The 27,350-nt window shown below is 38.7% G+C and overlaps 2 protein-coding genes and 1 non-coding gene across 4 annotated transcripts; 1 reads left to right on the top strand and 2 right to left on the bottom strand.

The window, feature by feature from the left end:
* Positions 1-191: 191 nt before the first annotated feature.
* LOC136260670 (ras-like protein RAS2) lies at positions 192-15,322 on the bottom strand. Of its 2 annotated transcripts, XM_066054495.1 has the most exons (7): positions 14,947-15,322; positions 14,653-14,870; positions 12,545-12,567; positions 9,916-10,046; positions 8,383-8,482; positions 7,968-8,044; positions 192-348 (listed from the first exon to the last, which is right to left on the bottom strand). In XM_066054495.1, exons 2-7 carry the CDS (start codon positions 14,819-14,821, stop codon positions 282-284), a joined length of 567 nt encoding a protein of 188 aa, XP_065910567.1. In that variant the 5' UTR covers positions 14,822-14,870; positions 14,947-15,322; the 3' UTR covers positions 192-281. The 2 variants fall into 2 exon arrangements, with proteins under 2 accessions (XP_065910567.1, XP_065910566.1); XM_066054494.1 differs by having other exon boundaries at positions 14,653-15,321.
* Positions 15,323-15,386: 64 nt separating this feature from the next.
* LOC136260669 (small ribosomal subunit protein mS35-like) lies at positions 15,387-24,990 on the top strand. Its single transcript, XM_066054492.1, has 9 exons — positions 15,387-15,648; positions 18,270-18,334; positions 18,397-18,549; positions 19,767-19,827; positions 19,907-20,025; positions 20,422-20,531; positions 22,010-22,079; positions 24,615-24,662; positions 24,713-24,990. The coding sequence occupies exons 1-9, from the start codon at positions 15,468-15,470 to the stop codon at positions 24,737-24,739; spliced, it is 834 nt and encodes a 277-aa protein (XP_065910564.1). The 5' UTR covers positions 15,387-15,467; the 3' UTR covers positions 24,740-24,990.
* A 106-nt stretch (positions 24,991-25,096) lies between these two features.
* Positions 25,097-25,285, bottom strand: LOC136262620 (U2 spliceosomal RNA). Its single transcript, XR_010704249.1, has one exon. It is a non-coding gene; the product is annotated as a U2 spliceosomal RNA (small nuclear RNA).
* Positions 25,286-27,350: the final 2,065 nt, after the last annotated feature.

The raw sequence follows: 27,350 nt of genomic DNA, 5'->3' as shown, positions 1-27,350 counted from the left end.
AAGAAATTTTTTTACTAGTGTGTTTGTAAAGGTGTCCATGCAACACTCTTCAAAAGATTTAAACACAACTCCCTAGAAGAACCCATGACATCTGCTGGATGTTGAACTACCCATGACCTTATTTGGGAATGGTTGATTTGCTGTTTGTACAGCAAATCGTGTGGTTTGAGAGGTCATACTTTGTGACAGTATAAGGTTATAGTCTTAAAAATGAAATTTTCCATGTTCATTGACGAACACAATGCTGCATGATTGTATGTTCAGTATCTTTGTGTTTACTACTACAGAATTGTACAATTGCCTTTCTTTCCATTCTTCTTTTCTTCATGTTGCCTTCGAGTAAACTCCCTACAAAGAAACAAGTTTTACATGTAAACTTGAAACCAGAAACTCAATTACTTAATTTGGGTAATGTATACATCATACTGTGGACTGGACAATTGGTATAATATATTGTAGTAGGAGTGAACGTGATACTTGTATTTGGTAGTTACTATATATAGCGGCACGTGATTATTTTGAGTGTTAATTTAAGAACTTGTGAGTGAACCTTGTGGCATGCATTACCTTTATTACAGTGGTAGCAGAGGATGTCTAACTTACTTTACCAAAACCCTTCAACACAGGGAAGGCATCTGAGTGGTTTCAACGCTTCAAGATATGTAGTTGTGCAAACGGATAGCAAAATAGTGCTCATGTTTCCCACCTTTTTAGGGGGAAAAGCATTGGCAGATGGTTAGAACTAACACAGGAGGAACAGAAAGACTATGCTGTGACTAAAAAGAAGATAATTGACACCATTAAGCCGATGAGTTTTATATCGCTGGACAACTTCCACAAATGTGCTTTATGTCTGGGAGAATCACTTTCCCTGTATGTGCACGAACTAAAACAACTACTTATCCAAGCAATGCTGGAGATATCTGTTCAGACATTGGAACAGTTACTATTACACCAGTCGATGGGTTTACCCCATGAAGTGAGCAAACAACTTCCAGCCACTGGAGCTACCAACACCCTAAAGACAGCAGTTGAGAGAGCCAAGATCATAATGACTGTTGAACAGCATACCACTGTTGCTACTGCCCAACCACAACCTATACTAATGAATTTCTTCAGCTACAACAACAAATTACTGAATTAACTGCACAAGTGGCAGCCCTCAATACATGCCAGTCCAATCCCAGGCCCAGGGCACCAGCAATTGTAGACCCTAGAGCTAAACGTTGCTTTCTTTGCAACCGGGCTGGCCACTTGTGGTACCACTGCCCAATACGTCAGGATCCAAGATTTTGCTTTACTTGTGGCCAACAAGGCCATGGGTGGAGAACCTGCCCGCAGGGAAATGGACAGGGCCTGGGGCAGTTGTTGTCTCCGTCAGTAGGCCCACAACTAGTCACTGTGGGAACAATGCCACAGTGATTACTGGGAAGGTGGGAGGAGTTTCTGTCGAAATCATGCTTGATACTGGGTCATCTGAATCCTTGCTGTGTCACAGTAAAGCAATTTCAAATGAACACTCACCAAATCTCAAGCCTCAGGTGAACCACTGCCTGTTATCAGTTATGTTGAAGCAACTATAAATATGACAGATGAGTTTACAGCAACACATCAGTTTCTCATTGTGGACTCTTTAATCTATCCAGTGATACTTGGAACTGATTTCCTTTACAAACACTATCTGTGCCTAGACTTTACCTCTGTGCCTAGACTTTAGACTTTAGTTACAGTGTAGTAAAATGCGTCAGAGTTAAATAGTGCACAACCATTGTGGGATACTGTTGTAGAAGCCAAAGTCAAGCGATGTTCCACTGCTGCTATTGGTGCTACCTCAGACCATGACATTGTAGACTACAACCAACCAGTAACATATGACATACCTTGGAGCAGTGATATGACCATTAGTAATGTGCTTCAAGAATACAGACACTTATTCAGATTAATTCCAGGTGCCACTGCCTTAGCTTACCACCATATTCCAACCACAGAGAATCCAGTAAGGGTGCCTCCACGGTGAATTCCTGGCCACTACAAAGTTGAATGTCAAATCCATGAAATGCTATGGCAGGGCTTTATTGAGGAGAGTTGCAGCCCATGGATGGCACCCACAATATTTGTTAGGAAGAAATCAGGTGAGATATCCGCTTGTGTGTGGATTACCGAGAGTTAAACAAGAAAATACAGAAAGATATTTACCCTTACCCTTTGCAAAGTGCAGGACAAGTTGGCAAACTCCAGAATTTTCAGTACCCTGGACCTAAAGTGTGGATATTGACAGAGATTCCTGTCAACCCCCAGGACTGCATTTTCCCAGGACCAATTATGTCAGTTTAGAAGTATGCTGTTTGGACTGATTGGAGCCCCAAGCTCCTTCCGGAGAATGATAAATCAACTGTTTCAAAATTTACCATTTGTCATTTGTTCACTCAGCTAACAAATGTTCAGCACCTCCGAAGAGTGTTTAGTTGACTAAGGGAGGCCAATCTTACCCTCAGAGGTAGTAAGTACCACATAGCTTTGTCAACAGTGAGTCATATCACTAGATCTGCAAAAGGTCTCGGCGGTGAATGATTGGACAACCCCAACCAGTGTTGAAGAGGTTTGTAAATTCAAGAGCCAGAATCTTACTACCGCCGCTATATACAGGGATTTCGGATATTGCCAAACCCCTCCACAACTTGACTTAGAAGCAAACCCAGTTTACCTGGTCCACTGAATGTGTCTCATTGCGTTCAATACTTTGAAGAACAAGCTCATTCAAGCCCCAGTACTCGCCTATCCCCAGTTTGACCTGAAGTCACCTATTTTTGTGTTACAAACCAATGCAAGTTCCATTGGTGTGGGTGCTATCTTGGAACAAAGCGGTCATGTTATTGTGTATGCAAGTAGATCACTGAACCAAACAGAGCAGCAGTACAGTGTGATGTAGAAAGAGTGTTTGGCTATAGTATTTGCATTGAAGCAATTCAGACTGTACCAGCTAGGAAGGTCATTTGAACTACTTACTGATCATGCACCACTCCAACCTTTGTGATACCTGATGACAAAGTCAAACTCTTGCATGGCCAATGCCCACCAGCAGAGCAGGCCCTCCATCTTCTGTGATGATAACCACTGGCACAATGGTAATGCTGATGCACTATCATGAAACACTTCTTCCTCTCCTGTTGTTGCAGCCACACAGTTGTGTAACTGATCCAATCAAGAACAACATCCAGCAGGCACAACAAGCAGACCCAACACTCTGTTCAGCCTATGAAGTTGTACAGAAGTCCAGGAACCAGCTAACTGCACACCAGTGGCACAGATTACCACTTTCTCGATACTGCAAGCTGTGGCTTCAGTTGTTGCTACATGACAGCGTTCTTTGCCAATGGTATACCCCACAACCTCATGGAACTGCAGTAACTGAACCAATCTTACTTCAGAGCCTTCAACCAAGAGCCCTACAGCAATGCCATGACTCCCCAGCAAACTGGTCACCATGCAGGGTTTTAATGAAACTTACTGGGTCAACATGATGGAGACATACTGCCAACAGTGTCAAAAATGCCAGCATTCTGCTACCATCTCGAGCACCCCTGACATCTAAACTAATAGGCAAGCCCTGGCAAATGGTAGCTGTAGATATTCTGAGTGTACCTGCATCTGTCAATGGCAACGATGCTTGCTAGTTGTACAAGGCTATTTCACAAAATGGGTCGATGCCATTTCCCTGCTAAACTAGAAAGCTGTCACCATTACAAACAAAGGCACTCATCAAATTGTTTGCTACCATGGGTTTACCTCAGATTTTACACTCAGATCAGAGACAGAACTTTGAGAGTACAATGCTAAAGCAGACCGTTGATGCCTTTGGGATAGAGAAGTCACATACCACTGCCTACCACCTGCAAGGGGATGGCCTAGTAGAGCGGTTCAACTGCTCATTGTTGCAGCTCCTTTGCACTTATGCACTTATATTGAAAAAGAATTTGTTTGGGAACAATATCTATCACTTGCTCTATATGGAGCAGTTCACTCCTCTACAGGTGTATCCCCGCACATGTTGATGTTTGGCAGAGAACCCCATGCTTCATCCACTATTTGATCCTAGCTCATATCAGCATTACCTTCGAGCTAAGCTTGCTGAACTGCAGGATTTAGTTGAATCTAATCTGGTGAAGGCAGCAAACCAAAAAAAAGTCTTGTTATGACAAATGCACCAAGGCACCTTCCTTTATGGTGAGTGACAAGGCATGGCTGTCTGTTACCGCTGCTGGAAGTGGGAGGGTGGATGGAGAGTAGCGTCAGTTAAGAAGAGCCCAGTAACTGTTGAAATCAGTGATGGCAAAAGGAGGAAAGTAGTCCACAACAACAGATTGCAGCATCGGTTTCAAGCAGTGGCTGACAGCTCAGAAAGCACAATGACTAAAAGTGTGTTACCACCATGGACTCCACCACAAATTGAACATTTCATTGAAGAGACTATCTATCACTCCACCAAGTCATTACCCATCACGAAGTCGATGACCACCCCAGTTTTACAGGCCTTGAGCTTGAGGACAAGCTTTAAATAGGGAGGGGCATATGTAGACTGGACACTTAGTATAATATATTGTAGTATTGGTAGTTACTATATGATTGTTAGTATACTAAGTGGTGTATCTACTGTAGCTCTAGCTGTTACTCTGGCTACCGGTTGAATAATTATTTTTGTGGGTGCTGTAAGAACTTCAGGAAGAAACCATTCCGTTGTTCTGCATTGCTCTTTCATCCCACACCCATGCTCTGGCTATAAAGGTACATACTTTAAACCATAGTCTAAATAAGTTAGACACTGTAATCAATGGGAATTAAGTGATTTAGTAATCCCTCAGGCCCTTAGTAGCGCCCTTGCTGCGCTCGGGAAGCTACAGTCTAAGGCCATCAGGTTACTCAATTGCTTAGTTCCTTTGGCCTTGGTGTCTAACTTTTTTTTATTTAACAGATTTTCTACTAACTAATTGATGCCTTCAGCCAAGCATAGCTCAACCACGGTAAACGCAATGGGTTTTGATTTCTTCACTGTTCACTACTGCTTAGGCCAAAGATGTGCCTTTTCATCTAATGCCATGCGACGTGCATCATGGACTTACCTTTGTCCTTCTTTGTGTCCAATGCATTTTTTACTCCACTTTTGCATAGGTGCTAATTCGTGGGTAGCCAGACAATGGCTTCCTTTGCTGGCTATTATGAGAATTGTCCGTAGTTTTGTACTGAGTGAAAATTTCACAATTGTTCTCATACTGTTCTTGTACAACAGGCTGAACATGGAGCGAAGCAGAATGTCCACATCGCGTTTCAGTAATTGATAGTTGGGACATGCATTTAGTCATGTAATTAATTTTAAAATAAGTCTGGCATCATTTGTTTCTTTTGATTCAGCATATGCGCTGGTTTACCAGCCATAAATTATGAAATATGTAAATACACAAGGGATCATAGAGATAGAAAGCCATGAAACAAGGATGGTTGCCTATATGCTTGCAGCATGATTATGAACTCTTGGTTATACTATAGTGGACATTTAATCTTATGAAGTGGCATGGTTTGCTCAGAATGCACTGCAGTGTGAGGTGATATATTAGTAAGTCATCAAACAGTTATTATGGAAGATGTGTACACAGCAGTCAACTTTTTTAACATTGAAAAGTTTGAACAAAAAGATTGATGGTTGATGTACTCTAATAGAACAGCCATAGAATTCACAGAGCAGTTAATTATTCTAATAGAACAATCATATGAAATTAGAATTGTGTGTGGATAGTAGTCGTAGCTACAGACCACAGTCAAAAGGCAAGAGGCTAAATGAGACATTGTATAGCCACCATTATAACAAACTCACAAACAGTATGTATCCATGTCCACTATTTGGGACCTTTTTACAAAACCAATCCAAATCGCACATCAGACAAATTAATACCACCAGTGGATAGCTACACTATCGTACTACTAGTTTTAACCCTCAGACTACTCAAAGCTGGTTTTAACAGACGTCTTTTCTGGGTGGTGTGGAGAGCTCAAATTTGAATGGTAGTTTCTGGCCTTGTGAAGGGTCAGGCTTGGAAAGGATCAGTGGTTTACTGGTGGATGGCCTGATAATGTTGGCCAGATGTTTTTATGTTGATTTTGCCACATATCAGCCACTGAGAAGCCAGCACAGCCCTGTAGTCCCATGTCTGGATTCTAATCATGGTCTGCCTCTATTTTGAAGTCTATCTCTTGCCCATCCTGCCACCCCCCCCACCCCAGAGGAGGGGGGAAGCACTTCAGGCACTACTTGAAAATATTACCTTAACTGCATAGTTTAATCACGTTAACATCAATAGTCCCAATACAAAAGCTAGCGACTGGTGGTGATTGCTGATGATCGCTAGATATTTTGGTTGTGCTTCATTTCATGTAAGGATTAAAATGATGTAGTTTGTTTTGTAAAAGCGCTTAGTTGTCTGGGCAAAACTGATGGAACAATATTTCGTGCACAGCAATACTAGCCGCTAGCAAGGTATTTATATTCTAAACCAAAACAATGATGCCACACTTTGTTATATCGTCCACACATTTTAGTTTATCCAGAAATCAATGGTTTAGCATAATTCATTTTAATAGCAATCAAACCACTTCCACCCTCCTCTACTCCACCCCTTTGTGAGCACTCGTGATACTACTTCGCTTGTCCAACTGCTCAGATTCTCTATCTTATTTGGCAGGAAACTCTACAAGCAGTTACAAGTACTGGAAGTGGTCTGAAAGGTAATAGATTGATGCATCTTCTGTGTAAAGCATGCTTGCTATCCTTGGCGAGTTATGCTGATTTGAATTCATTAAAACCGTTTATCTTAAAACTTCTAATGTGCGATTAGGAATGTTTTTCCAAAAATTCAGTCACATTTATCATCTTTTTTGTGAGGGAAACCATATTGAGGCATTAATTTTCTGTATCAACACTTTCCTTGCAGGTTCATACAATAAAAATTATGTGAAGCTCTTAAGAAGGAGTAGATAGCTGCACCCATAATGATCAGTTAACTAGAGAAACAAAGCATGGAAACCATGCCCCTTAACTGTTATGTTTGCACTAATAACGATCAGCAAAACAGAGCAGGGCCTCTTATAATGATTTAGCTGATTTATAACAATTGGTTTCACTGTAGAAAACGAATATTTCCCACTTTTGAAATCGAGATACTCTAATAAAGCAGTCATCCCAATACAACAGTCACGTATGATATTGCAATAAAACAGACACAGTGTATGTATATAGCTATTTCACAGCTATGCTATAACAGAGAAAAAACAATATTATTTTTAAAATGAAGTATCAATCTAAGCAATAAATAAAGAGACTTGTACCATAGCTATGTGAGAAAACTACTTTGGCATTGAAATATAATAACGTGCCAATGCGGCCACATATGTTGCAAGAAGCATATCTCTTGTGTCACTATATTTTATCACTCAGATCCCAACTTCATTGTTTATAAATTAATTTAGTGTTTAATGGTGTTTCCTAAAGTTCTAGCCTCTTTCAATTTACTATTCTCAGTAGCCTATGAGGAGGGCATCTATCTATATTTATTTTGGGTATGTATTAATTGTCTTCAGAAACTTACGTCCACAATTCAACATGGAAGAAACTACCTCTGCACCTGTCCAGTCATATAACACAGTTTCTGTACAGCATTTGTTTCTGTACAGCATTTGTTTCTTACATTTGCTACCATTAACACAAAAACCTTGGCTTATGTGGCTGCCGACAGACATACATCCATCATGTGTACAAGCACATGGATACACGCATGCACACACACACACACACACACACACACACACACACACACACACACACACACACACACACACACATACGCACGCATATATGCACACATGATATTGCTGAACAATTACAGTGCAGCTTAAGGTAACACACAACTAGTAATTAATACCTCATTAGTTGAATTAATTTGTGAAATGTCTCATCAATGTGTATTCTTTCTTTTGCACTTGTTTCAGCATAGTCGATCTGTTCAAACAGAAATATATAACAACAAACACCAATCTACTTTTTTTTGCATAAATAAAGTATTTAACAGGACACAATTCACCAGAGGTTGAACTATCTACCTCCTTTTATGAATCTGGTATTCCATTTCTATCTCATACAACTTTTTAGTGGTACTGTCAGATGCCTTGCAAGTGTGATAAGCAGACAACAAATAAAAGTGGACAAAGAAATATCAGAAAATACTTTATTTTAATTGTATACATAAAATGCCAGAAGACAGAGTGAGCTTGAAATTTAAGGGGAAAAAACTGAGTGGTTCATTTTACAATACAAACTGCCACAAGAACAGTACATACCTTCAATGTAGCAGCTAATTCTTCTCCATCCCGTGAAGCAACACTTCTTTCATTCTTAATGTCAACTTTGTTGGCCACCAAAACCATTGGAAGATATGAACTAAATAATTTGTAATACACAAAATGCTACATACGTAAAGTGTTCATGTACATACACAGATAGTCACACTAAACTACACGACACTGCACTACAAGCATGCACACACACACACACACACACACACGCGCGCACGCACACACACACACACACTACACTGCACAGACCACACATACTCACACAAGCACACAAAGCAAAGCTGTTGGCTGCTGTACACATGGCTTTGCCTATCCAGTTAACTGGGCCACCCTTGCACTGCTTAAGTGATTACAAGTCAGAGCTGGCAAATCCTCCTGTAGTAGGACTACTATTACCCAACAGGACTGTATTTCATGGGTGAAGATGTGGTCCATCTAAACTTCATCAAGAGGTATAAACTTTGTTTTCCAGTTACAAACTAACACAGCTGAGTAGACATTCCCCAGATCCCCAAAATTAAATAGTTGAATTTGAGTAAAGTTCCTTGCACAAGGAAACAACATCAACAGCAACTGGGCATCACATGCACACAAACTGTATGAAACACAACTTTACTGTTCACTAGGAGAGTACCTGTGAGTGCTTGGTGCACAAGCACCCCAGTGCTGATCCACTGGACTGTCCAGGTTTTATGGAAAGAAGCTGTGGAACCCGACAACCCCAAAGTGAGACAAGCACAATTCGGCATTTGCTTCCCAAGTTGATACCAGGCCACCAGGTCTCCATTAAGACTGGGTAAAGTTTCTGCCAGTAACAATAGCTGAGCATCACAGAGCACCAAACCTGGAACCTTGTGATTACCAGGCCAGTGCTCTAACCACTTGGCCACATGCACGCATGCATGCATAGCAAGTACATACTGTATACAGTTGAGAAAAATGATTTTATGAAATTTTTTTTATAAATATTCTGTGCTGCTAGCTAGGCTTGGAGCTAGTTACAAATGGTTGGTGAATTTCTTATCCAAATTTTAGAACAGAAATCCATCAGCAAATAATACTTGAAAGGTGCTTGACTATGCAGCGGACATACACTACACTACACACATACATGCTCACAGTCACCTTACACACACAATCAGTAGCACATTTGTCAACACATTCTACCGCTTTATCACATTACAAAGTGTCTGGTATCTGAATTCTGGTAGCATTTTCCTAGTATAATCATATTATGGCATTTGTCAGCTTATTAGCTTAGGTTACACTACTAAGACATTGAATCCTTTGATATGACCATTGAAACAGAGCAACAAAGCATTGTACAAATATCTTTGATTAGGCCAGTGACTTCAACGAAATATAAATAAATGCAAGCCCATGCATGTACGTACTACTTTTTTTTACTGGGAAACAATACATTACTGTAGTCAGTTTCTATTGAAAACATAGAAACCAGCAGTTTCAGAATTCTATACCATAGGTACACGATGTACAACTGACAGAGATGTAACTTACCAATCTTTGACTCGTAGTATGTCTCGATGCAGAAGTCTTATGTCTTCAAAACTAGTTTTGTCAATGACGGAATAGACTAGTAGAAATCCATCACCTGTATGCATGTACTGCTCTCTCATGGCACTGAACTCCTAAACCAACAAATGTCACAGGAAATGTCACAGGATATATTCAAGTCATTAATACTCATTAACAAAGTATAGGGAACCAATGAAGAAGAAAATCACCGAACACACAGGGTGAGAAATGTGTACATGACCAGCAACAGTGTTTTACAACTGTAGTATGTAATGCTATAAGAAGTAAACTTATAAGTGCCTTTAGGTTTACTGTATCAGTTATGCTTCAGGGGACACATGCACAATCAGAAATCAAAACAAGTGGCCTAAAAATTTGAATGAATGTTGACTGGGAAAGCAACTTTAAAGCTAGATCCATATGCCAGACTAATATTTACCATTACTAAATACACTGCACTGGTACTATACATACGTACATACATACACATGCATCTGTGATGCTTGTTAAATGATACATCTACAGTTACTTGGTGTGTTTGTAGTTGTACTTCAATATGGGAAGCATAGTATTTCATATCCACAAGCATGTAGCAATATAACGACCACCTGGGGCCTTGTTTATAATGTAACAGTTTTTATAGCATTGCACACTTGTGCTGCATCACAAAATTTTATACAGCTAGTCACACAACTCAAAGCCAAACTTACAAAATTCTATAGGTTTTCTTTTACCCTGTGGGTTTTATACAATTGCATAATACAACCATTCTAAACATCACAGATGCATTGTAGACACACAATAATGATGTTGCTAACTGATATCAGTATTGTCAAAGCTACCCCATGTGAAATCACTACATGATCATAGTTATTTCAGTTTTTAAATCTCTTACTTTATATACTAAAGCTTAAAACGTCACAATCCCCACGACTTGGACACACGCCATAAATAATATAGGATATATGTATAGAATAAATAAGTACTTTAATCTACATAGTGAATAGCTAGCCAGTTGAGCATGGCACCAAGCATTTTATAAATGGTAAACAGGAAAATGACAAAGCACATCTGGCATTTTCCATCAGTACATATATGTCTTTGTGTGGTAGTATACTTTACTATGAACATTTCCTGTTAGTGTATTCACTATACCCTATATGTACAGCACTACTATATGTGGGGAGCTCAAAATGTACTTAACAAAAATTTTGGAAATGTCAAATTATCACATCAAACCAAAAAGTGATAACTCAATAACACTAGATATAGCACATTTTCATGGAACTCTCTAAAACTACACTCTTGGTATGTATTCCCAGCATACCATGCACAGAAGATGCTGCCTGGTACCATCGTGTTTAGGTTGTGGTCTTCCAAACTAGCACCACAGATTAAGGGAAGGCTTCTGTTTCATACGGGAAAGGCCCTATGTGTAAAGGTATATGGTGGCAAAAATAAGTTGCTAGCTAACTAACAGGCTACAGGTAATATCAAGCATGCACGATATCTATTTCTAAGCCTCATAGTTAAAAGCACAGCATGTACACCAGTCTATATTTACCCAAAAGATGAATCTCTTGGTGCACATTTACAGCTAAGTTCTTCATTATCAGGTGGTGACTACCAATCATTACCTTAAGCTGCCAATTACCCGTCAAATTAACCAGTAGCAGTACAGCAGGATTACCATTTAAACTAGAAAAGACCACAACCACATCACAGGGAAAATTTTTTTCTTTGGCAGGTTCTGTACAATTAACCCTTGTAATTATACCCACCAGACCTATACTTTATGTGTATAGGCCTGCTACATGGTCGTGTATCATCTGAGTATTACATGAGCATGAAGCTAAAATTTGGTTGCTTAAAAACAGTCAATACATCCACTATTGATTGCCACCAGCATCCGCTGATCCATGGAGCTGTAGTGTGTGCACTGTTTGCACACATAATTGCTCAGCCCAGCATATGAACAGTCAGACCCACCAATAGTAATAAACATTAAGAAACCATAGGCCAAAAATTCAATTTCACATGTCTTTTTTTTTACAATCAGTTCCACTAGTTTAGTTATATCTGTTATTTCCCATATAGATACAGGGAGCTGCATGATACAAGTTAGTTTGATGACCACAAAGGAAAAGGCTAGATAAGCAAATTACCTAGTTTACAAAAAATTGCTGATGTCGGAAGTAGAGAGACAAAATTAATGAGGATCCACTCTGAGTACATACATCATCTACTGATGATAAAAGTACAATTTTTTAAATTAGTAACAGGAAAATGAGTAGTCTTATAGGATTGTAAAGTAATTGAGTGATCAATTGAACATAAACAAAAGGTGATTAAAATTTGACGATATGGTCAATAAACAAGTGGATTACAGGCTTTGTTTAATTTTATAACTGACATGTATATGTATACACAATACATATGTACAAACATGAAACATACATACATACATCCATGTCACCAAATTGTACGTGTTTGTTTTTTGAGTTTAATATTCTTGTTCATTTGATTGACCAGTCACACAACAAACCACTTTTGCAACTTTAAATTTAGACATTCTGTTTTTTATGTAACAAGTGGACACACATATACGTACCTCTTGTCCAGCTGTATCAAGAACTACAAAAAAAATTTAAAAAAACACACAGTTTACAGAATTGTTCCAGACAAAGTTGATGCATCAACACAAATCAGGGTGAGTAAATATTCAATATTTAGTGATTTAGATGTGTAACATTAATCAAATGGATGCTTATATTCAATAAACATCAGTCAATAAGAAATCTTTCAAAAACGTATGATCAATATTATGTTTTGTTATAACAGCATATTTTATCCTTATACTCCAACATAACTATAATTGGAACCATGTACATTTACACTATGAGACGGTCAGACGTTTAATTAAACACGGTCCTCTAGCAGTGCAGTGAACATAGACAATATTAGATTATTAGATTTAACACATAGCTATTATACTACATACGTCCATTTATGTGTTCAAGCATTTATGCTGCAATATAGTGCCATCTACGATTACATGTTTTAAGGAATTTATTACACAGAACACAAACAGAACCATAAGGGAATGCATTATAGGCACAAAAACACCAAGTACTCAAATTATTAGGCTTCTCTATAATATTAGCTATTCGTCTTCCTAATATTCTTGTGCCACAAATGTTAAACATCCTAGATGTGCAGACTATGCACTATTAGTGGAACTTTAGTTACTTTACACCATCGGTTGAATACATGTACAGGTTCTACTAGGCTTGTGTTAACAATATTACAATTCAACACATGTTGGATGGATCCAAATGTCTGTGTAACAAGCCAACTACAAGATAATGTATTGTGAGTGAGTCTTGTGAACTAGACTATGTGATGTGATTACATAGAATTGGTCGTCTATGACTGAACTTCTACTCTAATGTACCTGACAATAAAGGAATGCAATGCAGCAGCCAGTGTGCACAATGGTCATGTAAATTGAAATACAAATGAATTAGATGTCATCAATGCCAGGTGATATAGATTCTAATTAACTACTTCTTGATCATTCTATACTATATTTATTTAACTGACCGTCCTTACCTAATAATTTTTGAGTTCATACAATTTATACCAATAAATAGGCCAATTGTTTTGGTATCTAGCATTATGTGTCTTAGTTGTTGTGCTATCGTACCACTGTTGTGGTGACCTTAGCGATGACGTTATATCTGCAATTAGTACAAGTATAAGATCAGCATGTAATCATTGGCCCTTCAATAGCCTGTGTACAAAACATCACATTGGAATTAGACAATCACTAAACCAGGTGGTGGGCACAATTGGATACCTAACAATTCCTCAGTATGAGTGTGCATGCATGTGCACATGTTAATTTAGCACAAGAATTTGTGTCTGCATACCATGGGGCTGGGACTCTCATACACTATCCAATAAATCCAGTTAGAAATCCATTAAATCCTGAATCACCCTACAAATGTAGGTATTTTGCATCCATCCATTCACGTACTCAACTATGAGAACCTCAAGGGTGGAAGCTAAAATCATGACCAAGAGATCACAATGAAGATGCGGCTTTTGAACGATGACTAGGTATGATGACTATTCGACTTCTGGATGTTTGGTGAATTAATCTATATAAGTAAACTTGTGCTCCTATAGAGGCTCCTCTGGTATACTGTCCTATAAGTAGGAGTGTGGAACTTCTTGGTAAAAATAAAATGTTGTATTTATTAAAATACGTAAATATTGGGGCTCTCATACAGGGTTTGTTGGGGAGTGGGGGTCATAGATAGTCATTTGGAAAATGTTGTGATTTTAGAACATACATAATAGCTCAATGTGCCTTGCAGTGCTTTTTATGGGCTCCTGGCTCAAGGGACATGGATTGGTGAGACGGGGGTGTGGCTTGTTATTGCTAGGACCAGCACATTGCATTGCTATCTACGAAATGTATGGAACATGAATATAGCTACAAGTCAGTCTCTAGATGCAGCACAAGCAGTTGGTATTGCCCACGTAAGATTGACTATTGCAGTTGAAGGAACGTGTTTAGCTGTCCTGCATTTAGCTATAAACCTGGTTTGAACAATTGATCATGAATTGTGTTGATCACTAGTCACAGTGACCATAACCATTAGCTAATTATTGACCTTGCTGTATATTATAGCTACATGTAATGAAACTTACTGTCCAATAATGCTACTTCTCCGTCCACTACGCATTGTTTAGTGTACGTGTCTTCAATTGTTGGGTCGTATTCCTCTACGAACTGAGCTTGAGTGAACTGGATCGTTATGGCAGACTTTCCAACTCCTCCACCTCCAGCAACTACTACTTTGTACTTCTGCTTATCCATGCTTGCTGCTTCTCTCTTACTCGTAAACTGATATGATTCTCACAATTCACTATGTACAGAAATCACAGCGATTCAGCGATTGGATAGGTTTATCACTGCAGTAGGGCTTATCGATGAAAGCGTACCTCAGAATTGCGTCGCTGTTACTGCGTGAAACTGCTACTGTGGTGAAACACGACCGGAATGTATCGGATTTGCATGTGATATTTGAGTAGGGAGACATATGGGCTAACAGCTGAAGCCACACAGATCAAGGGCAACCCTCGGGGCAACCAGCTATGAATCATTAATTGACCAGAAATGATCGAGCTTGCTAAAGCATCACGTCCTGTGACATACAAGATAAACAATGTAGCTATACCATGTGCCTATGTTCCATCACTAAGCTGCTTGACCTCGTACTTGACTAAACCCCTTGCCACTGTATTGTAGCGCAGCCTAATGTCCATCAGTTTAGGCGCCATGCACTAACGACAGAAAGTATTAAAATTCTTCGTACACCTATGGGAAAATGTTTGTGGTGAAATGTGCTACGCTACAAAGCTTCAACAACTTACAAATTTGCAAGCCAATTAAGGCATTAAATAGAAGAATACTCTGTAACTCTAATACTTTAGAGCACACGAGGAACGATCCTGGAGGAGCCATGGCCACCACTGTATCGCTGATTAGACTTCCTATACCATCCCGATTTATGCTAAATAGCTGTATTATTGCCGAACAAGCTGCTAGGACGTTTCACTGTGCTCCTGTGGTATGCAGCGATCAGGATTCCGAACAACGAATGACTCTCAGAGAAATCGAGCGCAATAAACGCCAGGAAAGGAGTGAGTAAATCGCTAGTGTGAATTAGTGCTGTGTATTGTAATCTGGTTACATCAATCCATTATCCATTTCAGTTTCGGCACAAGCATAATATTATTTAATAGGCCATGCAAACTTGTTCAACCTGGCCTCATTGCTTTTCACCCTGCTGCCTCAAATTCTATTATTGCTGCTAGCTAGTAATTGCATGCATGTTTGTTAGTAGTCTGGCATCGCCCGCCCCTTCGCAAAAAGTAAGGGTCTGGAGAAATACAAATACCTAATCATTTCAAAAGGAATTCAATTAGACAGCGCACGTAATTCAGATAATTGCACTTCAATTCGAACAAAAGCATTGTGTTGCCAAGGCGATTTCTGTATGAACGTCATTGGCATGCACTAATTGGCTAGCGCCGAATCTGGGCGCTAGAAATGATTTAGTATCTGTATTTCACCAGACCCTTACTTTATGCGAAGGGGCGGGCGGCGCCAGACTAGTTTGTTTGGTGTTTTGTGGCATAGAAAAAGTTTGTTAGTGCTAAACAAAAGGTGATATATACCGTATAGCGGGTTTTTACTGTGCCTATATATTTATCACGAATCTTAAAAGTGCGACACAAATTTCTACGAACGCAGTTGTCTGCGAAAATAAAATCCGCTGATTTTATTATTTCGATTACTAGAAACGCATTGAAAGAGGGAATGGAAGCGTTGTTAAGCAGTTATATACATGGCTACCACGTTTATAAAGACATTTTGGACTCCTGTCATTGGTGAGGAACTCACTTGCATCATAGGTATTATATGTATATAGCTAAAAGTGGGGATGTGTGCCGCTGCGTGACGACCCAACAGCAGTGGGGCACTTACTGCGTGCCCTCTCAAGGATATGCAGATTGTTTTCGTTTCATTGTGGCACAATAATACGTATCGAGTTACAGGGCAAGAAGACACAAAAAGTTGAAAACACAAGAGATAAAATAGGTGCGAATTTAATTACCACAGCTAGCCACTGTTCGTGAAAATAAAGTCTTCGTGGTAAAAACCCGCTATACGGTAGTTGTTACCTTTACAGCAACAGTTAGCCTGCTGTTGCGGTGTACTGTTTTGAAGCATTTTCTTCAATAATGAAAACTGACCTCTACCTGCAGGCAATTCCCAGATTTTGTGGATTAAGCAGTCAAGTAAAATTCAGCCTGCCTAGTTACTATAATTCAAGAGATCATACAATAAAATCAAGAGTTCATAGTACAAGTAAGGGAAAAGAGTTTCTTCTTTCTAATAATGAAAATTTTGGTGCAACCAGTTGACATGGGTGTCTATAACTATTGGGACTTGCATTGCCAATACAAACTCCATATGTTGTCTGATAAACTACAGTTTGTTGATTTCGTATGCCTGTGCTGGTTTTTTGAAAAGTTATGGATGAGCATTTGATTACTGTACAGATTGACAGCTTTTAAAATGTATTAGTGCCATAACTCAATGGATACAACCAACACTTGAATATCTCAGAATTGCTGATGTGTCCAGAGTTGGGGGTAACTAGTTGCTTTTGTAACTAAGTTATGTAACGGATTACTTTTAAAGTAACTAGTAATATAGCTAGTTACTTGTTTTGTAACTAGTCTAGGAATAATTGTCTGAAAAGTAACTAAGTTACAATGGTAACTAATTACAATAGTTACATTGTAATTATGCTTTAAAAGCAAGAACACTTCAATTTTTGTGCCATATATGCTACAGCCATATTAAGTAGACAGATTCTGTGTACTGTTCTCTATGATTCAGCTTGAGTAACAGATGTAGCAATAATTAAAACTGACCTGAAATAGCCACAGAATTGTTATTTCAAGTGCACATATGTATTGCATCCCTTAATGATGCATATCTGAACAAAATTCATGTTACAACAGCAAAAATCAAGTCATAATTTATGCTACAAAAGTAACTAGTAACTAGAGTACTTAGTTACCTTTTGAAAAGTAACTATAACTAAGTTACATGGAATAAAAGTAACGTGTAACTAGTTACTTTTTTGAAGTAACTACCCCAACTCTGGATGTGTCACAGTAATTTATTATGTGTTGGAAATGTATTACACAGCTTTTGTACAATAAGGCCTGGCGGTATTGTGAAAAACCTTTACTTGATAATTCTATACAGAACTATATGTTATTTTGGTATCATAGTTACTACTGTATATTATGTAGTCTCAATTGTAGTATTGTGACTTGTTAATGTCTTGCTTCTTGAACCCTGGGATGGATGCAGCATGGATATATAATCCATCCTTCAGGCGATTTCAATATTCAGTTAGTTCCAACATTTCTTTAAGAACACAAAATGAATGATGACACTCCTCCGAATATAGTAGACCCTTAATAACGCATGATTAATGCCTTCAAAATGTAAACTCTGCATGTACTGAATACAGTGATGAGAGTATCATGTGGTTTGTTTCATAAATGTGCCACGTTTTAGTACAATTATACAATGTGTATTGGAATACAGTGCAACTTCTTTATGATTGACACTTGGGGCATTTTGTTTTTGTGTTAAGAAGTTTTGTCAATCAGTTCCCTCAAATTGTTGAAGGCTATAGTGTTTAGTTTGTTTGTGATTTGTATGTGATGTGGTATAGATCGTACTGCTGGATATCTCAGACGAAAGCAGAGGGCGTATGTACAGCCAAAAGCCTCTATTAAGGTACATGTCATCAGTGGTGTCATCTTACATGTGATGGTCATAATGTTGTGTTGCTGTCACAGCCCAGTGACTTTAATGCAAACATCGAGTGGTCCTCGGTGTTCCAAACTGCTCGGCCATATGATCCATACTTGATTCCCATTCCAATTTGTATGGGGCGTCAGGAGAAGGGAGAGTTGCCATCCCCAGCACTGAATAATGCTGAACTGTTGAAGGTTTCTTTCATGTTGTACATAAACTAGTGATGTGGCTATACCTTTGAGGTGTTGGTTATAAATAGCACGTTGATGATGTTACAATTTTACTTGTAGAATTTACTCTTGGTAATATCAAGAGTTCATAATATATATACTGAGGAGAGTATCCTACTCTCATATACCCCTGTAGAAGGGCGAATCGTGAAGTTATGATGTAACACTTCTGAGTTCGCCCGTTTTTCTTTGTATAATTAATGATGTCATTAATTGAACATGGTATCGATTGAACGCGTGCCTAACAACGTCGCTAGCAACCAAATTAACTCCAGCTCTAAGCGTTTCTCACCGAACTACAATCATTCCTTCATGGGTTAAGACCGCTTCGTAGGCATTTCTTGCTAGGCCATTCGCGAATACGGCTATCCTGAGCGTCGCGAGTCTGAAATGGTGCTAACGATTCTTGCACTTTTGCGGCTGCTCGTACATCACAAACCACAACATCTTGTCGTTACGTCATAACTTCACGATACGCCCTTCTACAGGGGTATATGAGAGTAGGATACTCTCCTCAGTATATATATTATGAACTCTTGGTAATATCAATAATGGAGACTAACTCTTGGTAGTATTAATACACATTTTTGGCATTTTTAAAGTCATTTCAGATCCACTACTGTTGAGTCTTTGACTAACCTCTTGTGATAATATATAACATAGAGGACTTGCACATGTGATGACACTGGCTAGCAAAGGTTTTCAGGTAGCCATGTTTTGGGACAACTTTCTGTGGTTCAGAATGGGTCAGAATGGAAGTAATAATGTTTATTCACAGAGGGCTGGATACAGTGACACTGGTAAACAGGTCTAGATTTGAAATAGAATTCCTCAACACTGGATTCATGAAATATGTGGCCAATTTATTTTCGATAAATTGCTTACCAATTCTAAACTTCTTAATGAGCTGGGTGTTATTTATTCGACAACATAATACTCATTCATTTCACTATAAACCATTACAAATAGTGAGAAAGCACTTGTCAGTGACAGTCACCACATGGTCCTGAAACATGGCTGACAGCTGCGGCTGCATAGCAATTGCATCACCATGCAAGTCCTCTATTGTAAACTACTGACATTTGCTTTTTAAAATTAAAAAAAACAACACTAGAAAATAAGACAGTTGTCTTTCTTAGTAATACACTGTTGTCACTGATATCACATATTTCTTTCAATAGATTCCCAACTTCTTTCATTTAACACCTCCAGCAGTCATGAAACATTGTGCAGCATTAAAACGTAAGTATTCCAATGTACTCACTCCATTGCCAGCACATGTGCAATGGCATGTACATCGTGTGACTTGTGTCTTCTATAGCACTGTGTACTAAATGGGTACCTGAGATGGAGCGATTACCATTAAAGATTACCACCAAGACTGTCGCTTTCTCAGGAAGGTCTCTGTATCATCCTGACTCAAGAGTGGTTATATTAACAGTGAGTCAAGCTGTAATGTATGCGTCTGTGCTCACGTATCTGTGCATGCATGTGTGTGTGTAGAGTAGGACTGAACTGAATACTGGTTGCAAATAGTCAGATACTTATTAAGGATTTTGGTATTCATTTAGTAAAATTAGCTCGTTAAGTGACATAGTTTGCCAGCTCACACAAGAGTATTTCTTCTTCAAGAATTTACACCATGAAATTCAAAGTGAACAGGCTATAAACTGCATGTGGTATCAGTAGGTATGGCTACAAGTATCCAGTGTTCATGAGTACTCAACCATTAGCACTAGAAAGTACTTGAATACATTGTTTCAGCCCTAGTGTGTGTATTGTCTGTGTATGTGTGTAGCAGAACTTAATATCATTTTGCCTTTATTGTTTTGATAGATCAATTTAAAGCATTTAAGGTTGGCAAAACAGGCAAAAAAAAAGTTTATTGAACTGGCTGGTTCACGCTACAATGCCAAGACCAATGAGCTCAAGCTACTAGGAGACCAGTAAGTCAGTGGTGTGACTGATGTTGTACTTGTAAACACTGTTGATTACAGATACCCAAATAATGTGTAGTGTCTGAGATAAGTTTTCCAATTAGTAATACCAGGGGCGTAGCCAGGATTTTTTTGAAGGGGGTTCGGATTTAAAGTGAAATGTCTTAAGGGGAAGGCCTGGGTGCTTCCCCTAGACCATGCATATTTGAACAAAAATGATGCATACACAAAATGTGCGCTTAGACAGTAATATAAAAGGGTGCTGTTTGTGCATCTAACTAGCTAAAACCTACACACTGCTGTTTATGCAGCTTATAGAAACTATAAACCTATTGTAAAACTCACTTTCAGACAGCATACTGATAGCCAACTTCAATTTCCTAGCACACAGAAGCCCTCCACACTGTAGTCCCTTAGTTGGCAATACTTCTTTCCAGGTATACATTATTCTCGGCCGGTCCTCCTGTTGATGGTCAATAACTTCAGACTTGGCTTGTACTCCAATATGTTCGAGACATCACATGCCCACAACATGTAATGAATAAACAAACCATTTGTATACTTCAGTTTGTGCATGTATAACACGACCACTCAAGTTTAGCAGTTCCTCCCTTGTAACATGTCTCAACCAACCATTGAACAGTCCTTCGCCATTTCACTCGTGCCATTTCAACCATGCATCATGTGCGCACTTGATCACATGATGCAATAGATATGATTTGCAATGGTTCAGCATTAATGTGATGTGACCCTCAAGAGTAGTACAGAGGAGTGACAATGGGCAAGTAGCTACCGGAGAGCTCCAAGGCTGTAAGATTTGGTGTGATTTTTAATTTTTAAAAATTCTGCCTCGGAAAGGGGGTTCATGCGAACCATCTGAACCCCCCTGCCTATGCCCTTGAATATCCATTTCCATATAGAACTCTTGTCAATTACTCTTATAGAACAGACACTTATCTACAGAAACACTCTAATAGAGTGGTCACTAGAGGTGCAACTACATCTCTACTAAATTACTTGAATCCACTTTTTAAATTTAAAAATTTTAAATTATTATGTACAGGTGTACTAAACTAGATGATTGATACTGATATTGTATATAGTCTATAGTGGTATCTTGTGTAGCTACACAGCCTACACTACATACACCATGCACATGCATTTATATGGAAGCCTTTAGTTGCTATTTGCATGCTCACGCCTACCAAATAAAATGTTGTCCTACCTGTACACTATTTAGGCTCTATGAGTCAGTGCTCCTGTTAGGCAGGAGACTAGTAATCCATAGAAAGCTGTACCATGCCTCATGGGTGGGCATTTATTTGAGGCATGGACAAGTGGTATTTTTTCTTCAGCTAATACGTGTCCAATAATACTGCTGGGTCAGTGAGTAAAGTTCAGGATAATAGGCACCTAATGCACACACAGAGAGCAGTACACAGTACATTCACTATAAGGGACTTTGTTACTCATTGTGGCTATTCTAGGTGTCCAGCTCGTCATCAGAATCAACAACATGTACTATACCTGTTGAAGGTCCTGTATTTAGAAGCAAATGTAAGTTCATTGTATAAAGTCATTTGTTGTTAATTAAATAAAAACGTTATCTTCCAAAAGCTGCTATTTAGGTTTTCATGCATACCTCTGTTTAAATAGAAAATGCAACACTATATATTATTTGAATGAAAAAATTAGATGTGGTGTGGTGGTGAAAAAAAATATGGTGGATAACTAATGAAAATCCCATGGGTAGCGAATACAACTCAGGCTACAACTTGCCACTAAAGCTATGGACAGGCCTTCTCTCTACTTCCTAGGTAGAAGAATTTGTCACTCTGAAAGAAGTGCTCATAATCATAGTCATGACTTAAGTAGGATTAAATGTCCCACTAGTAAAGCTGCAGGTATAGGGTGACCTCACTTGTTACATTGCTTTTTATTTCTATGATTCATACTTGAGTGTAACTTTTCCGTTTAGCTACTTGTGTAATTGAAGGGGTCAGTGGAAAAAGGGGACACTTGCCATTTTAAATTTTCCATTTCCTAAACATTAGAATTGTGTATTTTTAGCCATTGAATAAACAACAGAATTTAAAAGTCTCAAATTAGTTTTTAGCAAATATCGCAATATATCAATTATGTCCCTAACTTCTGTTTAATGCCCACTATGTGGTCATCTAAATTTTCAAATGGCACTTGTCCCTTTTTTGCCGCTGACCCCTTCAATTTATGCCACTCAGTGTATTGTCTTCACCAAGATTATAAGCAAATCATTCAGTTACTTTATGCACCTTTTGAGCACCAATATCACAATATTGGTATCAGTTTTAGCAGATATTTCACTTAAGTACTATAATTACTCAGCTTTCTGTATGTTTGATCTTGTAGCACTGTTGGTAGAACATTAGGCTAAAGATGTTAACTGTTTTATAATAGCCAAGGTTGGATTTTTTCTTTTCTCACACATTTTCATCACAACTTTTTCACAAGTCTTTGTTTTCTTTTTATAAATATGTTTTGGCAACAACCACCTTTTGCTTTTTGTCATAATGTTTTAACATTTATTGTAGTGTCCATCAGGAGCATAGGAGATACTGAACATAGGTTGGGGGGGGGTAGTTTGGCCCATCCAGGAAATGACATGTCCTAGTATTTTTGCATGCCAATCCAGGGGATCCTCCCTCCAGATAATTTTGAAAATTAGGTTCTCAGATTGAATCTGGGAGTGATATCAGAATACTATTAATATTAGCGATGCACTGATACCACTTTTTCAATACCAACCCGATACTGATACATTTGAGGCCAGAAATGGCCGATACCGATACTTTGCCCCACAGGCATTTCTCACAAGAAACAGCTAGTGATTTAGCTCATTTGCTAATTCCATCAACTGCAGTTTGCTGGTTTTGTGGCTATCAATTACATGAAGATAAGTTTATGGCTTCAATGAAGCTTATTTCGTGGCTTACTTCAGTTTTCACTGTACTAATAATGCTAGTAGCTGGCTTCTTTTAAGGAATTCATGGCTTATATCAGCTTTTGCTCGACTCCGTTCAATGCACTATGTACGCTGCCATCTTGATAAGTAATTAAATGACATCATTTAAAGTATCGGTTGGTATCGGGCATTTTTACCTTTACTGATACAAATCTGCTACTGCCAAAATAAGGCCGATACCGACACTAGTATCGGTATCGGTGCATCACTAATTATAGTTTGACTGTTGTATTAGGGTGACTGCTCTATTAGGGTTTCTTGTATGGAATGGCTGTGCTGAATATTTGAACCCAAGTGGTAGGGCATCAGCCTGGTGATCAAGAGGTCCCAGGTTCAATGCTCAAGCAAGGAATTACTACTACTATTGTTTCTTTGAGCAAGAAATTGTACCCCCGTTGCTCCAGCCACCCGGCTGTTAAACCGGGAACATATTGTATATGTACAATTCAGGGCACAGCTGAAGAAAAAAGTTGATGCTGTCATCCCTGTAGAAAAAAAAATCAATCATATCTTGATCTTGAGGCATTAATATTAGTAATCCAGTGGACTTATAAAAGGGTCTGGGGGCATGCCGTCCTCTCTCCAGGAAATTTTTGAGATTTACACTCCCAAAATGAATCTGATAGTGATTTTAGCAGTCACCATTAATAATATATTTGTTGACTTGTATTATAAAGGGTGACTGCTCTATTAGGGTATATCAATCTTATAACCCAGTTGGTTCACAGGTAGCTAAGTATTTGTATAGTTAGCTATTTTGTGTAATACAATCCAATCAGCACAATTGTTCAATGACAGCCATAGCTAACTTAAGGGGGCTAAGCCCCTCCATAATCTTTTGACAGGGGCTACAGCCCCCCTTCTCCGCTGCCCCCGCTGTCCATACTGAAAACCTTTTATGATCAGATGCAACCCAACAAAGAATATCGGTATCGTTATTGGAATTGGAATCGGTAATTTTGAAGCTGATGTATTGGTAATATCGGTACACCTCTAAACAGTAGAAATGACTGTTCTATTAGAGTTTCAAAGTGCATTGATCTGATTATGGTGTTGTCTAGCATTTTATCACATGTTGTTGTATTATACAGAAAGCTGATCCTCCATCAGAACTGGAAACAGATGATACTCAACTAAATGTAATTTCATATTTCAATGTATTTTATTGTAATTCTGTAATTCCCTCCAGGAATCAAGAACATCAGCGAAAGCATAGGAAACTATAAATCCACACACAATATTAACTTTTATAACTACCACAACTCATCATCACAACTACATTGTAGTACTATGGATGCCTTAATAATCAGGACATAATTGGGTGTGCAGGCATTAATAGCTCTCCCAAGATTACAACACTTCCTTTTCTTGTATCAAACAAAAGATACTGATATGTTTCGTGCAAGTGTTTGTTAGTAGTATATCTCTGTACAAGAAACTGCACTAACTATTACACATCTAACACCATACGTGTGTATTGAGTGGCTCAGTGTTAAAACAAGTCTTGCGTACCATGCTTCTACAAACAATCAAACATCATGATACATCGTTTTCATTTTAATGTCCCCAAGGGGGGAGGTGAGCTACCCAGGAAATACTGTTATACCTGGGCAACCCTTGGAGAGGGTGAAGCAGGTTTCTAACTCCTCCAGTATCCACAAATTAGACTAATACCATATAGGCTAATAGCCCACGTGTCAGATATCAGACGGACAAGAACAGTTATTTCATCTTGATCTTAGTTAGGCCACACCAAGTCAAACCTTAGTTTCTGGTCACCCGCCCGCATGGTAAACCTGGAACCCTAGTTTATGAGGACTATTATTAATATTACAGGTGCTTAAGTGCATGTGACCCAGCAAGACACTTATTTTTTACTGCAAAAGATCAAGATACTCTAATAGAGCAGTCAGGGATTCCAATAGAGCAGTCACACCACTCTTAACTCTAATTTTAGGTATATATGCCACACTAATAAAATGTTTCTAACTATAGCTAGTTTTGTCGTTGATTATATAGCTGTTCAGATTATAACTGTTACTAATACTTTTGTAACCAAAGAAATTTCAGTAGCATTAACTACTAGCCCATCATGTGCAGATGGGCCATAGCTTTAACTTTATAATTCAAATGTAGTCCTCTAATGATTAGTCTAGTAACTTCAAATTCCTTATCACTGAACACTGCAGGGGTATGGAAAGCCGGCAACATTCGGTGAGCTTAAACTTAAACTTTTCCATAACTAAAATTAGATTGGCAAGTAGAAACCCTTATAGTTTAAACATTCCCAGATGATCACTAAAAAACACTAGTCTGGAGCACTCAATGACTCAAAACTTTGACAGTTACTTTTCTCAAGGTAACTGAATAGAAGGCTGGAAACACATAGCTAATGGGCTAAGACTTCACATTTGAATGAAGAATTTCTGATGTGAAAATAGAAGTTAAATTTCATTTTGGATCATGATCATTTGAACAACTTAGCTATAAGTCATAGTAATACTTTCCCGACATAGCTAATGAGACATTTATTTCACTTGGAAAGCATAAGTAGCTACATGAGCAAAACATTTCCTATAGTATATTCTAAATAAATAAATAAATATGCTTAAATGCTATACATCAGTGTATAGCTAGCCATGATCCATCAACAACTTCCCTAGTGCATTTTTTGCCGAAGCACAACTACTTATGTTGTTGGTTAAGTTTGACTAAAAACAAAATCAACATGAATTTGCTAAATTGAGCAAATAATAATTCCATACAGTATATTGTCACAGTAGAGTCTATAGTCCTGAAGTCCTGATCATCCGCCCGCCCGCCCGCATCCATTTGTAGGCTTGGGAGTGACCAGAAACTAAGGTATGACTTGGAGTGGCCTTACTAGAGCCAAGAAACAATAAAGTAATGCATTAATTTGCTACTTTTATACTAACGAATACATCTTTACATTGTGGGAAGCAGATAGTACGCTTGTTCTACGTTTTGAATGCTTCAAACGAAACAACTTTTTTGATGTGGTCAGTTTACAAACTGTTTTGAGTCACGTGCGCTGGTTTTTGGCAAATCGTTACTGCTTAGTCTTGCGTAGCCAGGCCCTTTTTTGTGCGGGGGGGGGGGGGGGGGGGCTTTTCCCCGCCCCCACACAAAAGAAAGAAAAGGGTCTGGCTACGCACTAATTACCGCTCGCTACTTCGATGAGAGTGCTTTGGCGGAAGAACCACAGGGCACATAAGGTGCTTATCTATATGGTGCGGTTGAACGTGATTGCAGATCGCGAGACCAATAAACCCAAGGTACGTAATTCAGGGCCCCTTAATTTCTCTTGGGCGGCCCTGAATCCAGTGCATTAGAGGAGCGCGATCTTCACAAGGTCGTTACATCAAAAGTGCTCCTGTGGCCTTGGTGCAATCAGAGACTCAGTTTTTGATTTAATTGTTTAACTGTTTATTTGTATGTTTTAATCTTATTTTCTTTATATCTTCAAAAAAAAAATTTTTTTTTAAATTACAAAAAAATTGGAGTGACACCCCCTCTAACCCCAGCTAGTATGGCAGCTCCCGCCCCGCATAAAGAGTAATCTATGCGAAGGGGCGGGCGCCAGACTAAAGTTAAAGTGGGGCCCCAGAGGCAAGGAGGTTTCTATTCTGAATCACAACTTCACCCAAGCTGTAAGTTGAAGACCAAAAAAAAAAAAGGGTCGTGACCTACTGACAATGACATCAGCTACCCCTCACCAACCATATCTCCTTATCTATAAACTTGCTACACTGCTCCTCTGAACGATACTGTGACTGCTCTATCAGAGTATTTAGATCTAACTGCTC

Source organism: Dysidea avara, chromosome 7 (genome assembly GCF_963678975.1).
Source record: "Dysidea avara chromosome 7, odDysAvar1.4, whole genome shotgun sequence".
Lineage (NCBI taxonomy): Eukaryota > Metazoa > Porifera > Demospongiae > Dictyoceratida > Dysideidae > Dysidea > Dysidea avara.
The sequence above is the reverse complement of the archived record's forward strand: the minus strand, read 5'-3'. Positions and strand labels throughout refer to the sequence as shown.

Coding starts and splice junctions, on each gene's coding strand:
- LOC136260670 (XM_066054495.1), bottom strand. CDS start 14,821: ATGGATAAGCAGAAGTACAAAGTAGTAGTTGCTGGAGGTGGAGGAGTT. Junction 10,047..12,544: donor TTGATACAGCTGGACAAGAG/GTACGTATATGT, acceptor TTGTTGGTTTAG/GAGTTCAGTGCCATGAGAGA. Junction 8,483..9,915: donor ATACTACGAGTCAAAGATTG/GTAAGTTACATC, acceptor CAAATTATTTAG/TTCATATCTTCCAATGGTTT.
- LOC136260669 (XM_066054492.1), top strand. CDS start 15,468: ATGGCCACCACTGTATCGCTGATTAGACTTCCTATACCATCCCGATTT. Junction 15,649..18,269: donor CAATAAACGCCAGGAAAGGA/GTGAGTAAATCG, acceptor GATGTGGTATAG/ATCGTACTGCTGGATATCTC. Junction 20,026..20,421: donor CAAGAGTGGTTATATTAACA/GTGAGTCAAGCT, acceptor TTGTTTTGATAG/ATCAATTTAAAGCATTTAAG.